At 51.7% G+C, this 15,934-nt stretch overlaps 8 protein-coding genes across 8 annotated transcripts; 4 read left to right on the top strand and 4 right to left on the bottom strand.

Annotated features, from left to right (window-relative positions):
* Positions 1-578: 578 nt before the first annotated feature.
* Positions 579-1,933, top strand: LAJ45_03860 (uncharacterized protein; the record flags this gene model as incomplete). The annotated part of the gene is made up of 3 exons (XM_046113442.1): positions 579-1,136; positions 1,232-1,457; positions 1,545-1,933. 3 exons carry the CDS (start codon positions 579-581, stop codon positions 1,931-1,933), a joined length of 1,173 nt encoding a protein of 390 aa, XP_045973171.1.
* Positions 1,934-3,138: 1,205 nt separating this feature from the next.
* On the bottom strand, positions 3,139-4,245 carry LAJ45_03859 (uncharacterized protein; the record flags this gene model as incomplete). Its single annotated transcript, XM_046113441.1, has 3 exons — positions 3,139-3,622; positions 3,677-3,812; positions 3,873-4,245. The coding sequence occupies 3 exons, from the start codon at positions 4,243-4,245 to the stop codon at positions 3,139-3,141; spliced, it is 993 nt and encodes a 330-aa protein (XP_045973170.1).
* A 756-nt stretch (positions 4,246-5,001) lies between these two features.
* LAJ45_03858 (uncharacterized protein) lies at positions 5,002-5,973 on the bottom strand (the record flags this gene model as incomplete). Its single annotated transcript, XM_046113440.1, has 1 exon — positions 5,002-5,973. One exon carries the CDS (start codon positions 5,971-5,973, stop codon positions 5,002-5,004), a length of 972 nt encoding a protein of 323 aa, XP_045973169.1.
* Positions 5,974-7,068: 1,095 nt separating this feature from the next.
* Positions 7,069-8,191, bottom strand: LAJ45_03857 (uncharacterized protein; the record flags this gene model as incomplete). Its single annotated transcript, XM_046113439.1, has 5 exons — positions 7,069-7,073; positions 7,136-7,526; positions 7,816-7,853; positions 7,904-8,062; positions 8,146-8,191. 5 exons carry the CDS (start codon positions 8,189-8,191, stop codon positions 7,069-7,071), a joined length of 639 nt encoding a protein of 212 aa, XP_045973168.1.
* A 679-nt stretch (positions 8,192-8,870) lies between these two features.
* LAJ45_03856 (uncharacterized protein) lies at positions 8,871-10,252 on the top strand (the record flags this gene model as incomplete). Its single annotated transcript, XM_046113438.1, has 3 exons — positions 8,871-9,085; positions 9,187-9,909; positions 9,985-10,252. The coding sequence occupies 3 exons, from the start codon at positions 8,871-8,873 to the stop codon at positions 10,250-10,252; spliced, it is 1,206 nt and encodes a 401-aa protein (XP_045973167.1).
* A 1,167-nt stretch (positions 10,253-11,419) lies between these two features.
* Positions 11,420-12,097, top strand: LAJ45_03855 (uncharacterized protein; the record flags this gene model as incomplete). Its single annotated transcript, XM_046113437.1, has 2 exons — positions 11,420-11,870; positions 11,940-12,097. 2 exons carry the CDS (start codon positions 11,420-11,422, stop codon positions 12,095-12,097), a joined length of 609 nt encoding a protein of 202 aa, XP_045973166.1.
* Positions 12,098-12,526: 429 nt separating this feature from the next.
* Positions 12,527-13,792, bottom strand: LAJ45_03854 (uncharacterized protein; the record flags this gene model as incomplete). The annotated part of the gene is made up of 3 exons (XM_046113436.1): positions 12,527-13,024; positions 13,089-13,667; positions 13,748-13,792. 3 exons carry the CDS (start codon positions 13,790-13,792, stop codon positions 12,527-12,529), a joined length of 1,122 nt encoding a protein of 373 aa, XP_045973165.1.
* Positions 13,793-14,819: 1,027 nt separating this feature from the next.
* On the top strand, positions 14,820-15,771 carry LAJ45_03853 (uncharacterized protein; the record flags this gene model as incomplete). Its single annotated transcript, XM_046113435.1, has 2 exons — positions 14,820-14,959; positions 15,042-15,771. The coding sequence occupies 2 exons, from the start codon at positions 14,820-14,822 to the stop codon at positions 15,769-15,771; spliced, it is 870 nt and encodes a 289-aa protein (XP_045973164.1).
* Between the last annotated feature and the right edge of the window lie 163 nt (positions 15,772-15,934).

Genomic DNA, 15,934 nt, shown 5'->3' with positions numbered 1-15,934 from the left:
TTTTGGCCAGATTAATATGTCCTTACCAGGTTACAGAAAAGTGAGGCTAACTAATTTACGATCCTTGTCGTTCTGTAAAGCCAGTTAGAGTAGCAAGAAGACCCAAAGAAGGACTACAACACACCGCCGCTCCTTTTCAAAATAAGGTCTCGGTCTGTCCCTTGGCAGGTTTATGGTTCTTTTGGCAATCTGATGAATTGTACTCAGATTGCCGTATCCAGAACTACATTCGTGTGTCACCTTGTAACTCTAGGCCAGTGCATTTCGGATAGAAACCTGAATCTCGTCAGACTTGATATTCCTTAACGCCAAAAACACTGCCCGGTGTTTAGGTGCAAACACAGGATCAGCTCTCATGAGCTTGTAAATATTTACGGGCTCCCAATCATTGGTACTAGTCAGTCAGCCGCCGCGCGGCCAAGGCAAAAACGCCTAGCCAGTGTCATCACGTGATTCCCCTTATTATATTGGCAATTGTGAAGGTAAATTATTGTGCCTGAGCTAGAGTATTCACCTTTTTTATTTTCGGGGGATTACCGGTTGATCACCCATTACATTCATTTACAAAAAGAAAAGATATGCCTGTGTGCTTTCGACGATCTCGACGAGGCGCTCTAATAGCCCTTGTACTATTTGTGTTTGCAGTACACGACCTGCTGTACCGTCTCGATTCGAGAGCTCCGGAGCCCCCAGCTGCAGCCGCGAACATTCCTCTGGGGCGGGTCTTTATTGCCAGTAACCACTGGAACTCGGCTAAAATTCTAAAGTCCCATTGGTCTAATTCGGTTCTGGAGCTTATAGCAAAGATCGGCCCCGAGAATGTTTACTTTTCGTTGTACGAGAGTGGGAGTTGGGATGACACAAAGGGGGAGCTTCGGCAGCTCGATAGTCGACTTGAGGAATTAGGGGTTGCGAGAACTATCATAATGGATGAGACCACACATTCCGACGAGATAAGCAAGCCCCCCGAGGATGAATGGTGGATAGAGACGAAGAGCGGGAAAAAAGAGCTGCGCAGAATACCGTATCTTGCTAGGCTGAGAAATATTGTGCTGGAACCACTGCTGTCGCCGGAGGTGGCGAATGCCACCCACTCCTTTGACAGGATATTATTTCTAAACGATGTTATTTTCACGGTAAATTCAGCTAAAGGCCCTTTAAAAAATGTAAATCAAAAAGTGCTTTTGCTAATCGGCGGGAAATCTTCGGTTTTGATCGTGAGCAACTTTAGCCAGATGATGCCATCAAACTGATGCAAACGCGCTCTGGTGATTATGCTGCTGCATGTGCACTAGATTTCGCTGTTCCCCATAAGTTCTATGACACTTTTGCTTTACGAGACTCGACGGGTCGTCCCGCAGCTAGCTTGGAGTACCCATATTTTGGTGCTGGGAGGTCACGTCAATCCTTACTTCGAGGAGAGCCAGTACTTGTGAGATCGTGCTGGAATGGAATGGGTATGTTATAGCATGAGTGGTATTCCACAGAAGATCATAGTACCAACTGTAGTATTTCGAATGCTAACCTACAGATTACTATTCCAGTGTCTTTTGATGCCAAGCCCTTTATTGCAAAACAGCCTCTCCGCTTCCGTGGGATACCGGATAGCCTTGCGTTACACCATCTCGAAGGTAGCGAGTGTTGTCTCATTCATTATGATAATCCTCTGTCTTCTAGCCGTGGTATATACCTCAATCCACAGGTCAGAGTAGGGTACAAGGAGCCCGCCTACCTATCAGCCAAATCGTGGCCGTCAATACGAGATACAATTCCGGGAATGTTCATACGGGCAACAACGTGGATTATAGATCTACCATGGAAAGATAGAAAAGTTGATGCACGGCTAAAAAAATGGGGAGGTAAGGAGGTTGGGAGAGACTGTTTGATCGACGAGATGCAGATACTTGCAGATAACGGTTGGAAGCATATGTAATGCGTTCTAATCAGATATCTTCCCCGGCCGGCTCGTTTCCAATGCCCTAGTTGCTACGGTAGGAACAGCAACCAAAGCAGACCGAGGGATTGGAAATGAGCCTGGCCTTCCCCCGGTACGGTTGTCGGTTTCAGTTTTTTATTTTATTTTATGGTTTGTTCTTTAGACGGAGCTAGGGGCTTTTGTCGGTGCATGCTTTCCGAGTTTCTTTTCTTATTCCTGGTTTTCATGTAATTAGTTTGCGCGTGTAATTTAATAGACTGTTGGTGAAATAAAAGTTAGTTCTTTTCAATGGAGTCGGTCAGTCATGGCATGAAAAGGAAAAGTCTATATCAACTAAAAAAAAAAAAAACTACAAGTAGCTGAGAGGTGATCCACGAAACATGCGTACCGAGACAAATGTGTCCAACTACACCCAGTCATTGGACCAACAGACATTATTGTTATTATGCCACGTAGGATATCAGGATACCTGGACTGACCTGTTGATAATTCATTGGAAGCCATCCCGTGGATACCCCTGAAGTTTGTAGGCGTTCAAATGTAGTCTGTAGATCCCCTCAGGTGGTGGTCTACAGAGTTGTTATGAGCCCTTTCTATGCAATTTATCTTCAAGGCTTCTGGTTTAATATCTTCAGATGGCTTCCATTTGTTGTGTCGGGGGTATCTATATAATTAAGAAGAGCAATATGTAGGGGCGTTATTCACAAAGGAGATGACAGTATATAACATGTACGTAGTTAATTCTAGTTGCTGCAAATGTCTTTATGTGGACGGAAAGACAATTAATGAATTATTAACCAATCAATTATGTGGACAGGGTTGACCCTCAAACTTGTCAAGGGATCAATCACATACAGTACGAAAAAACCAACGGAATTAGACCAGCATTACGAATTAATACCGTACCAATACCATATGTTTTTGGCATTACTAGTGCATTAACGGGAATACCGTAGCAAATCCACACCATTTTTTATACTGTATGTTTTCTTCGAGTGATATCGTGTGATGATGAGCTGCAAAATTACGCTACCAGCACCAAGTAATTTAGGTGAATTTAAATAACTCCTACTATAGAGTGGATGGGGATATATTTGCGGCTGGGTTGGATAATATACAATGAGAGGAATCTGAATTCACAACTACGCCTTAAACAAATGAAAGGGAAAACACCAAGTAATCCAACTCCTATTCCCAACAGCTTATCTCCTGTTGTTGCTCTGCCTGTTTGCCAGAATCTGAACCATCCTCACAAAGATGTTGATAAAGTCCAGCTCGAGACTGATGCTCTCATTAACGGTGTCCTTCTTGATCAATCCCATCTGGGCCATCCTGGCGTGGTTCATGATCTTCTGCACATCGTAGAGTGTGAATCCACCGAAGACTGCAAGACCACCATACAGCCAAAGAGCTTCAGCGCCCACCAGTGCTCTAGATCCGAGAGGAAGAACCATTGGCGCAAGACCGGAAAGAGCAACGACTGCGACACCAGCGAGAAGAGGGCCTCCGAGGTAGAGGTATTTATCCTCCTTTGCGGTGGCGGCAACAAATGCAATTGATCCTATAACACCAACGGTGTACAGACCTGCACGTGCAAGAATTGCAGGGCTGTAGAAGTACATTGGGGCGAGAAGAGCAGCCTGACTAAGATTGAAGCCGGTCCATAGGACGTGCTTTTGAATGTAGCTATAAAACGCACATTAGTATGGCTTATAGAAAAGGATAAGGGTGAAAACTGACTTGTCTGGGTCAGTCATCCGAGTGCCCAGCATGGTACCAACACTAGCCACAAGACCGAGACCAAGAACCATCCATGGGTTTGCAGTCATAAGTCTGTAACTCCATCCGGCATTATGAAGACCCTTCGCAGCAAGACCTGCACACAAGCAATTAGAACCGCGGTCGAACATTTTCTACCAAGCAAAAGCAGACATACCAATTATTGCAACACCGACACCGGTGTATGTAAAAGTCTCATGTAGATATTCTCTCTCAAAAGCCGGGATAGCATTGTCCCTGGTTTCCCGGTTAAACAGCAGGTTCGCCGCAAGCAAGGTTCCGCCAAACAAAGCTCCAGCGTAAGCAAGCCTCTGTATGCTCTCTGTGCGAGGTGGCCGTGCAATCACTGCCGGCTCAGTGGTAAAGAAGCGCTTTGACTGGAACTGCACTTTCGGGGATGCTGGGCGGCGGAATGCCTGCCGTAAGATTGGCGATCTGATAGCCGGGGCTGCGGAGAAGGTGCGTGCAAGGGGTTTCGAGGTAAGCATGGCAGCCCCGAGGGGACGGCGGAAAGTGTTGAGTAGCAGCATTTTGGTGGTGGTGCGATTAATGGTGTGATGAGATGGTGTTTCGATATTCTCGCAGGTGCAGGTGGGGGTTGTGCCTTATGAAGGGATCTGTCGGGGCGAAGGCGAATGACGTCGCGTAGAATAGACCTTGCTAGAAGCAAATTTGTCATCCGCGTAAGTAAGTGCCTGTCATGTGATCGCCGCTACTAATAATTTTTTCCGAGTCACATGAGATCACTCGGCCCTGCGCCATCATTCGAATGTGACTCACTGGGATTTCGGCGATTGATTTGATGGATTTCATTCGCTGTGTGCACGCAATATTCCGCTTATTTCCGCAAAGACCGGAACGATGTCTTGTTATATCCAGAGCCTCACAGCCTCACAAGCATGTACTTACATCCTATTCTAGCTCTTGCTGCTGTATTTAGATACTCTTATTCAAACCGTGGGATGAACAGCCTAGGACCACCATTTAACTCCGGAGACCGACCAAAAATTCTTCTTTGAGGCCTGCTCTAAAGGATACTTTAGTCTTAGTGAGGAGCAATTCCAATCTCCCACCTGAAGGTAGCATATCTTGAATCTAACACTCTTCAATACAAGTCACATCAGTAACTAATGCGGTATGCAAACAAGATATTGAAAACAACCAAATTTTTGCATTACATCTAATCTATCATGGCCCCAAACAAAAATTCTACCCAAGAAGTACATCTATCATAAAATAAAAATAGTGAAAAATAAAAAAATGACAATGAAAAGTACAGTTTACTTTCACTTTTCTTTAGTACTAGCCTCAGGAATACTTCCTGCAGGCGCAGCATACCTTAAAAAATCTACCTTCCCTCTAATTGGCAATTCCCTCACCTTCACAGCTTCGAATTCCACACCTCTCCCAACCCCTTCGATACACTGAAAACGCCCATGCGCCCTTTCACCGCGATTATAAAACCTAATCTCACCTTCCTTCTCCGCTGCCTGGGCCCCCCCATCCCCGGCAACTCCAGCCCAGTCAAACCCCACACGCGGATTCCTAGTTGACGGATTCGTTCTCAACTTCAGAACACCCTCCATGGCACCGAATATCATCTCGCCGACGACACTGTTCGACTCGATGTCCTGAAAGAGTAGAATGGTGAGACTCTCGGTCCGTGCCCAGTTTGCTTGAATATCAGGGCAGGACACATCCCACGTCCCCAAAACATGCTTCTTCGAGAACGCAGTCGTGTTTGTCCGTTTCCTCTCCTTCTTAACATCTACCATTGGCACCTCCCCATCTAACTGCAGACCACCGGCACCGTCCATACTCGATTCGTTCTTGACATCGGCGGCAGCACCAACCTCAAATTTCACCGGGACACCACTGCCATCACCTTCATCCTTCTTCTCACTCTTCACCCTTCTCGCCCACTCCTCACACCCCGCCCTCCACTCCTTCCTCATATACTTCTCCATCACCTTCACCTCCGCCGGCTGCTTCGCCAGCAACCCCGCCGCATGCGCGGCCCTCAGTCTCGCCTCCAGCTCCGCCCTACTCCCCATCAGCGGCTTGACCCCATAGTGTGCCAATTGCGCTTTGCACCACTTCCCCGTGACCTTGGGCGGCGCCCATGTCTGCTGCTGGCGGTACGGCCGCACGGGGTGAAGGTATTGGCGCAGCGTCTTTTTGTCGGCGCGCGGGACGCCGTTGTTGAGGAAGCCGTCGGTGGGCGAGTAGGAGAAGCTGCCGTTCTTGATGGGCTCCATGGCGTGGGGAATCGTAAAGTTTGTTTTGGGGCGGTGGAAGGGTGGAGATTACGTTGTCATGATCTCTGCGGAAAGGGATTTCTTATAAATTTATGGAGGTGCAACGCGAGATGTAGGATGGGAAGCTGCAGGTTTGTATCAAGAGAGATTGGAGATGTTATGGCAGCCTTGAAGAGATTTGAAGACTATCATCGAGGTTACCTTTTTTTTTAAAAAAAAAGTAGTAGCTTCACTAAACATCACTCGGTGGTCAAAATAGCGTGGTCTAAGCGTCCAAACATAAAGCTACATACAGCACAGCACTTCTATAAGATACAAACCTCATTTAGTACCTTATCAACTCCGAGAAAAACGGGCATTTTAACAAAGCACAATCTATATATACGCCCTGAATCCGAACTAGTTCCATACACCCATTTTGATAAATAAAAAAAAAAAGAAGTAAAGGAAAGAAAAGGAAAAGGAAAAAGAAAAAGAAAATAGATGCATGCCGGTACAATGATGCAAGATTACAAAAGAAGATAAAAACCACTTAAAAAAAATTAGACCAGTCAAAAAAAAAAAAGCAGCTTTTGTACCGTATGCTATTTACTATACAGACTGAATCATCACGGGAGGTAAAATACAATACCTAAGTAAATGTAGTTTTGCCCCCCACGACTGAAAAAAAAAAAAAAAAACATTAAGAGCAAATGAAAAGGGTGTATGATATATCATTTTCATTTGATGCTCTTCATCTTCTCCCTTCTACTCGAACACTCGGGACAGAACCATTTCCCTGGTGGCTCTTTTGTAAGATCCACACATGCTATACCCGCCGCGTTATCTATTAGTAGGGTGTTTTAAGAAAAATGGGCGAAGCTTTCTGTAAAATAAAATAGAAAGAAAAATACGGGGAATACAGTGAGTGAGGGGAAAAACTTACCCCAATGAAACCACTCATATGGACAATCAGCTGCATCGCAAGCCACCATATTCCCATAAGATACTTGTTGACACATACAATACGGCCGCTTGTCCTCGCCCGTATCGTCGTCATCATCGTCGTCTTCGCCTTCCGACGAGTCCGTAAAGACTTCCCGTTTCGTGGATTGTTTACGCTTCTTATTGTTAACGCTGGGAGCATTGGAGTAGTTTGGGCCTACAGGCTCAGGTTTAATACCAGGTGTGGATGGATTAGAGGCAAGATTTGATGGGATTGCGGGTGCAGCCGACGAGGTCTGTACAGTTAGTCGCCTGCGCTTGTTGGTGTCCCCATCGCGGGGCGTTGAGACTGAAGGTGGTGGGGGGAAAGAGGTAGTGGGGGTTGAAACAGGAGTAGAGTGAATAAGGTTGGAAGAGGCGGGCGTTGGGTGAGTGGAGGTAGGAGCAAAGGAGGCAGCACGGGTAGGGCCCATGGTGGAAGGGGAAGCTCGTATAGAAGGTTGGCGTGTATGCGCATTTATAGGAAGATTGCTTGGATAAGGGGAATTGATGATTGAGTCCGGAGGCATAAGCCCATCACGCATAAGATCTTGGATTTTGGCATCCAGTCGATTCACGTGCTTATCCATCTATTAACAAAAAGAGTCAGTGCGAGGTTAAAAAAACTGTGTTTGTAGAAATATATATGGAGTAGCATGCATGTATAGAGAAGCAGAGGTCGCGGGGTGAAATGGTGAAGGGCATTTTAAAGTTTTGATAACGTGATAAATGAAGCATAACTTGTGGTTGACTATACACATGTTTTCTACAGAATACAGAAGACATCAAGATGTAGGGCAATGTATGTGTGCAAGCTTGATATGCACTGGGTGTTCGTGAGAGGGAACACAGCTGTAAACACGTCATTAAAAAACTTACCAGATCCACCGCCTTCTTTGCGAGCACCAATTTCTCATCTTGGATCTGTTCAATTTTCTTATGGCTCTTCCTTATCTGCTCCACATACACGGCCTCCTTGGGTTCTCCGTGTGGCTCCCATGGTTCTTGATGAACTTCTGCAGCGAATTGTCACGTGCCAAGGCACTATCACGGTGCTCCTTGAGAACTCTGTCTTTGGCCTGTATCTCCTCGTAGATGTGCGCGATTTCGGCGGGGAGATTGGCAACTAAGGGGGCCAGATATCAGCAGAGCTTCCCTAACACGTGTTTTTGAGGGCTGTTTATCGGGGGAGGGGGTGTGTAGACTAACCATCGTTGATGAACTGTTCAAGAACTGTGGCGGCATCTTCAGCCATATCTGTGTAGAAATTTTCTTTTTGGGGGGTATGAATAGAGTTAAGATGATGGAAAAGTGTTTGAAAGGACGACAAGTTCACTCGGGGTGGTAGTTCACGAAAGATTTGAGATACCGCTGACTGATGGGATGAGGTGACGTTGGGGGTGCTTGGGATGCACGTGCTAGCGGGATTAGCCTCGTATGGCGTTGCCAACCTTAGATGCGGCTCAACTTCAACGTTACACCACGAGACGCCAGGGTCAAATGCTTAGCAGGCACCTACAGTGCTGCACAATCACCTCTACACCAAACACATTCGCCCCCCCATACCAGCCGACGGTACAGGTACATAATCTTTGGAGCTTTCTCAAACCCACAAAAGAGCTCAATCGTGGTCTCCCCGTTAGGTGCCGAGCCTCTTTGTCCTTTTATTGCCTTCACTACATATAGAATCCGAAAATCAAGCTTTAATTAGCCGATCCTCAAGATGTCAATAGTCCAAACCTACGATACCTGGGGCAACAATGCGACATTCTCATTCGACTCAAAGACCGCCTCCACGATATCGCCTTCCGTCCCTCTAGATGGCTGCATAAAGAAAAAGGTGAGAGCTTTGCTTTGCTATCTCCAAGGAATGAGTTGCAATATGTAGGAATGTTTTGTAGCTCATGGTTTCGCGCGCCTGTCGATGATCTCCAATGACAATCAAGGTTTCATACCATCACAATGCAGAAGCTGAGAACCATCACTTCGGAACCGCCCATCCCATGAAGCCATGGAGATTGACTTTGACAAACCAACTGGTGCTCGGATATGGGCTACAAAAATACATGGACAATTACTCTACCCGTCCCGCGGCGGAAGACGAACTGCGGGAGTTTCATGGTTCTGACTATCTTGATTTTCTCAAACGGTGCCACTCCTCCCCCCTTCCCCCTCCCACTCTCTATGAAGATATTGGTATTGGTTGTGGTGTTGTACATCTGTATCTGACAGTACGGGCCACCAATCCAGCGTCACCCCCGAAAACACCGAAAAGTTCTCCGCCGACCTCGCAAAATTCAACATCGGCGACGACTGCCCCATCTTCGACGGCATCTGGGACTACTGCACGCTCTACGCCGGCGCCTCTCTCGACGCCGCAAAAAAACTCATCAACGGCCAGTCCGACATCGCCATAAACTGGTCCGGCGGCCTGCACCACGCCAAAAAGTCCGAAGCCTCCGGCTTCTGCTACGTCAACGACATTGTGCTCGCGATCCTCCAGCTGCTGCGCGTGCACCCGAGAGTGCTCTATATCGACATTGACGTGCACCACGGCGATGGCGTCGAGCAGGCCTTCTTCTCGACGGATAGGGTCATGACGCTCTCGTTCCACAAGTATGACAAGGACAACTTCTTCCCGGGGACGGGGAACTGGGACGATGTGGGTGGTGGGCCCGGGAAGCACTATGCGCTGAATGTGCCGCTGAAGGATGGGATAGATGACGACTCGTACATTCGGCTGTTCAAGGGGATCGTGGGCCCAGTGGTCGAGACTTATCGCCCGAGTAGCATAGTGTTGCAGTGTGGAGCGGATTCGCTGGGGTGCGACAGGTTGGGCTGCTTCAATCTCAATATCAAGGCCCACGGGGCGTGTGTGGACTTTGTGAAGAAGCTGGATCTGCCATTACTCGTTCTGGGCGGCGGTGGTTATACGCCAAGGAATGTTTCAAGGCTTTGGACATACGAGACTGCGTTTGTTTCCCCTCATCACCCCCCTCTCTCATGCATCTGGGGGGTCAAATTACTGATATCATATATCGAGATTAGAATATGCCTAGACATTTCCGTAGAAGACGAGCTCCCCGCGCGGACACCATACAGGGAGTACTTTGGGCCAGACTACAAGCTCCACCCGACGCTCAGCAAAGAGGGCAGGTACGAGAACAAAAACACAAAGAAGTATCTCGAGAGCATGAAGATCAAGATACTGGACCAGCTGCGGTATATACAGCACGCGCCGAGCGTGCAGCTACAGGAGATACCGCCGGACTTGGATAACGTTCGCAGTGATCTTATTAAACAGGAGGAGAGATAAGAAGAAGAAAAAAAAAGAAGTATAGAAAAGAAAGATTTGGGCCCACCACAATGTTCTTTTGGAAGGAGGGGGGGGGGGTCTGTCGTGTTCCGTGTTTTTTTTTTTATTATTTTATGATACAGTCTTTTTCTTTGTTGTTAGAATGTACGGATTTTGTAATCAATACTCTACTAGGACTCATGGTCTGGTTTAACAATTCCTTATCGAAAACTCGTGGACTCGTGCCTGGGGGGGGGGGGGGCGGGCTTCATTCTTCGTATCGACAACACCTGGTACATGTATTTTATGTCGCGGTAGAGTACCTACTGTGCCTGTGAGACCGTATCAAGAGAGATTTGCTGGCTACCTACATCCCTGCCAGTGCACTGTGCGCCCACACACACCACACCTACATGTAGGATTGCAAACTGGGCACCGAGCCTGAGCCTGAACCTGAACCTGAGCCTGAAAACCACCGAGCCTGAAAAATTGTCACCGAGCCTGAGCCTGAGCCTGAGCCTGAGCCTGACGCACCCCGTCGAGCCTGACATGGCACATCTGCGCGATTTCTCCCCTGCTGTATCCAATCGCATCCCCTGCTCAACCCCTACGAGCCTGAGGAAACCACCCTCTAACCGCATCCGACCAAAGTGCAACAACGGACTCAGGCTCGGTGAGGCGCTCCACCAATCACCTCGCGCCACACCACACCCTCAGCAGGGCGTTCTAAAAGCGCTGATTGGTCGGTGATGCGGCGTCCTCGAGCCTGCATGGGGTCCTCGAGCCTGGTTGTGTTTGGAATTGTCGTGTGTTACGGTGGTGGGGTATAAAGGAGTGAGGACCCTCGCTGTGGGAGGAGGTTTGGGGAGGTCACGTGAGGCGGGTTAGGGTTGGGAGGAGGGGCGTCAGGCTCGGGGGGGTGGGGGGAGGTGGAATGTAGAAGTGACAGATAGTATGGATGGCTGTCGAGTGATGGGGCGTGAAGGGGGAGTGAGGAAAGAGAGTTGTATGCATTCCCGAGTAGGTACAGCAACAATTCACGTGTAGTAAAGGCGCCGAGCCATAGCCCATGCCGCTCTCCACAAACCTTAAACCTCCAGCATCCAAGCTCCCATCGTGAACCCCCCACCAGCACCAGCACCACCACCACCACCACCACCACCACCATTGCCAATCCCAGAGCTCAAAATGGCATCCACCACCACCTCGCCCCCCAATTCCACCCCCCCGACATCCCTCCCCCCGACGACCCCCTCCCCCCCCCCTCTTCCACAACCCCCACGACCGCCTCTCCACAACCTTCGCCGGCCGCCTCCTCCTGTGCAACATCGGCGCCTTCAGCACCGGCCTGGCCCTCGGCGGGTCCCTCGGCAGCCGCGCGGCCTCACTGCGCTTCCGCGCCGAGAACGCGCACCGCCTGCCGGCCAGCGAGCGCGGCTGGTACTTCTACCACAAGTCGAAAAACTACTACACCGCGCTGGGCGGCGTGCGGCAGGGCGTGCGCACGGGCGCGAGGGTGGCCGCGTGGGTGAGTCTGTTTGTGGTCACGGAGGAGGCGGTGGACCGTGTGATGGCCGGAAGGATGTGGTGGGGACGGTGGTGGCGGGGTTGAGTGTTGCGGGGTTTTTTAGTGTGTGGAGTGAGTGCTGCTTTCTGGCTTCTGTGGTGGGGAAGGGAGAGAGAGGGATGTGCTGACGGAGTGGAATAGACAGGCTGTCCTACAGCATGGCGATAACGTCTGCGAAACGGGGGCTGGCGTTTGGGGTCGTGTTTGGGCTTGCGCAGGACCTGCTGAGGTTGCGGAGGAGATGGGAGTGGAGTGCGCTGGAAACGACGACGACGGAGAAGCAGCAGGCGAGTGGATGAGTTGCAATTGCGTAAAACACTGCTGCTTTTTTGTTGTTCTCTTTTTCTACTTTTGTGCTCAATTCGAAATGAATCGTGGGGGTTGGTTTGGCTTCCTGGCCCGGTTATATACTTACTATGGGTATGGGGTACTTTTACATGTATTTATATCACTGTTGTGTAGATAAAGCTCTCTCTCTGTCTCTCTCACTCTCTCGGCGGCGTCAAGGGTTTTTTTAAATCTGATATTCCCCATTTATTGCGTCTCAATTTATTATCCCCCCACCATTTTCCGCCGCAGCAACAACAGCAGGTCCCTCCTCCCCCTCCCCCTCCTCTTCCCCCTCCTCTTCCCCACCACTATCCTCATCCAGCCCATCAACGGAAACGTCAATATCGCCGCAATACCCCCCAACCCATCCAGCCTAACCCCACTCTCATGAATACTACTCAACACCAGCGCCTCCCCCCCGCCCTCTTCACCTCCTCCACCATCTTCACATGCCTCCTGCGCTCACTCACCTTCTCACTCCTAAACAGACTATTACTCACCAGCAGCGTCCCCACCGCGCCCTTCTCCACCGCCCTTGCCACCTCCCGCGGCCCATACCACGCCCGCGCCTCATCCGTGCTCATCATCGCAAAGAACCGCTCCACCGCCCGCGTCTCGCGCGCAAACTTTGTGTCTGTCAGCTTGGCCGTGACGGCGGGCGACTTGAGAACCTCGTTGAGCGAGTGGATGTGCCCCGAGGTGCAGTGCACGACGACAAACTTGGGCTTGGCGACGAGGACGGGGCGCGCGTCGGTGCGTAGGGCGGCGGCGAAGATGTGCGCGCGTAGCCCTTCGGCGACGAAGCCGGGGGAGGCGAGGAGGATTACTTTGAGGGCGGTGAAGTCAAAGTGGCGCAGGAGGGATTGGTAGGTTGCTTCGTAGAACTTTTCGAGGCCCTAGAGAGGGAGTGGTGTGTGAGTGAGTGGGGAGGAGAGAGGAGGGGGAAAGGGAGGGGGTTACTTTTTCGTAGCTGGAGGTTATGCCTTTCCGTTTCCGCGGCACGGGACTTCGACTTTTTGGCGCAGGATCGTCATGTGGTCCGTGATGAAGCACACATTCGCCAGCCCTACACGGCACAGCACCACCATCAATCTCCACAGCTCCCCCAAATCCAAAACCGCACCCAAGCAGAAGCAGCAACAGAAGAAGAACAAGAAGAAGCTCCAAACCCACGGGCAACATACCCTCCTGCAGCACCACCGCGCCAATCTCGCTCCTCTCGCGCGCATCACACGCCTCCCTGACCATCTCCAGCGCCACCGAGTCCCACTCGGCCTTGATGACGGTAAAGTTGCGGTACAGCTCCAGGTCGAGCGTGTGGTGCACGCCGACGGCCACGTACTTGTTCTCCTCGCACACGCGCCCGTTGAGGTGCAGCTGGCCGGCCTGCGCGTCAAAGTCCACCTTGTCGACCGTGATGGTGAGCACCGTCTGCACGCGCTGCGACTGCGTGGAGCCTGTCTTGGACTCGAGCGTGACGCGGCGGAGGGCGTTGGCGCGGAGGCGGTCGCCGGGGCGGATGAGGTTGAAGGCGTGCCACTAAGGGGTGGGGTGGGGTGTGTGAGCTGCGGTGGGGAAGGGGGGGAGGGAGGGAGGGAGGAGGGAGAGGGGGGGGGTACCATATCTTCGGGCTCTTCGGGGAAGAGGGTGATGAAGCCGGTCATGTCTCGCTCGATGGCTCTTTTTATTAACTTCATCTTTGTTATATGTAAGGGGTTTGCTTTTTTAAAATAATTGCGGGCGGAGAAGAGAGAGAGAGAGCTATTGTCGGTCGGCCAATAACTGGAGTAGCGAGGGGATGGGGATGGGATGGGGTGGGATGGGATGGGCAGGGATGGGATGACAGGGCAGCGCAGGTGGGGCGGTGGTGACGTCGCGGGGAGGGGGTGATAAGATAAGGATCTGATAAGATTGGACAGTTGCTCCACTCGAGGGGCAGTTACTCCACTCGAGGGACTGTTACTCCACTCGAGGGACTGTTACTCCACTCGAGGCACTGTTACTCCACGAGGGACTGTTACTCCACGAGGGACTGTTACTCCACTCGAGGGACTGTTACTCCACGAGGGACTGTTACTCCACGAGGGACTGTTACTCCACTCGAGGGACTGTTACTCCACGAGGGGCAGTTACTCCACTCGAGGCACTGTTACTCCACGAGGGGCAGTTACTCCACTCGAGGGACTGTTACTCCACGAGGACTGTTACTCCACGAGGGACTGTTACTCCACTCGAGGACTGTTACTCCACGAGGGACTGTTACTCCACGAGGGACTGTTACTCCACTCGAGGGACTGTTACTCCACGAGGGGCAGTTACTCCACTCGAGGGACTGTTACTCCACTCGAGGGACTGTTACTCCACTCGAGGGACTGTTACTCCACGAGGGACTGTTACTCCACTCGAGGCACTGCTGGATTCAGTGCAGTGGAGGATTGCAGAAACGACGGTTTGATCCATATCTTCTAACACCGAGCATCCCTCCCCATGCATGCTGCCAGCCCGTGCATGGCCTCAGGGCCATTCCATTCCTTCCTTCCTTCCGCAGTCAGGCGCCCAACCTCGGCATCTTCCCGGATCCCCCCAAACCGACACCTCACTCACCACCAACAACAAACCCTCGCCCGCCATGCTCCCCCAAGAGCAGACACGTGAAGAAGAAGAAGAAGCTCCTCCCCAGTCGCTATTGTTATGTCTGCCCGTCTCCTCTTCACTCGCAGTTTCCTAAAGCCCACCACCATCCATCTCAATCTCCTCCGGCACACCCTCACCGTCAGCAGCAGAATGTCCACCGCCGCACCGCCACCCGCCGTCCCGCGTCTCAGCGCCAGGTAATCCCCCCTCCCCCCCCAACCCCCAAAACCCAGCACCCAATTCCCACCAATTCTAACCCTGCCACCCACCGCCCACCAGCCTCCTCATCATCAACCCCCTTAACGAAATCCTCCTCCTCCACCGCCCCAGCCACTCCAGCACCTTCCCCAACGCCCACGTCTTCCCCGGCGGCGCCACCTCCCCCTCCGACCCCACCCCCGCACACACGGCCCTCCGCGAAACATTCGAAGAGACCGGCCTCCTGCTCACCACCCCGCCTCCCCCGCCATCCCTACTCCCATCCCTCCCACTGGCACGCTCCCAGATCCACGCCGGCACTCTCTCCTTCACCGACTTCCTCGCGGCACACAGCCTCACACCCGCCGTCGACGAGCTCATCCCGTTCACGACATGGATCACCCCAAAGGCCATGAAGCGGCGCTTCGAGACACACATGTTCCTGTACTTCCTCCCCTCCTCCCCCTCCCCCACCACCTCCGCCGCAGCAACACAGCACCCAACACCCGACGGCGGCATCGAGGTCCTCACCACCACCTTCCTTCCCCCCTCCACCGCGCTCGCCAGCGACCTCGTCTTCTCCCCCCCCAGTTCTACCTCCTCTCCACACTCCTCCCCTACCTGCCCCCCCCGACTCCGTAGGCATCGAGGACCACGTGGCAAAGCTGCAGCGCAAGCGTCTGGTGCGGTTCGCGCGGAGCGGGTTCGGCGCGCTGGTGATGGAGCCGGCGCCGCTGCGGAGACTGGCGGACGGGAGGGTTGTGATGGGGCTGGGGGCGCGCGGGGATCAGGAGCGGGCGGTGGTGATTGAGGTGGCGGAGAGGGGGGAGCCGAGGGGTTGGAGATGGTGGGGAGGGGGGAGGTGGCGAGGTTGTAGTGTTGTAGAGGGGGGGCGGGGGGTTGTTTGATACCAGAGAGCTGGCCTGAGTTGAGCTGTGGGCCATGCGTGGGTAGTTTACTCGGCTGTGTTTGGG

This window comes from Morchella importuna (genome assembly GCF_003444635.1).
Source record: "Morchella importuna strain M04M26 chromosome Unknown Morimp01GS009, whole genome shotgun sequence".
In the NCBI taxonomy this organism is placed as follows: Eukaryota; Fungi; Ascomycota; class Pezizomycetes; order Pezizales; family Morchellaceae; genus Morchella; species Morchella importuna.
Note: the sequence above shows the minus strand (reverse complement) of the source record. Positions and strands in the feature narration are given on the sequence as shown.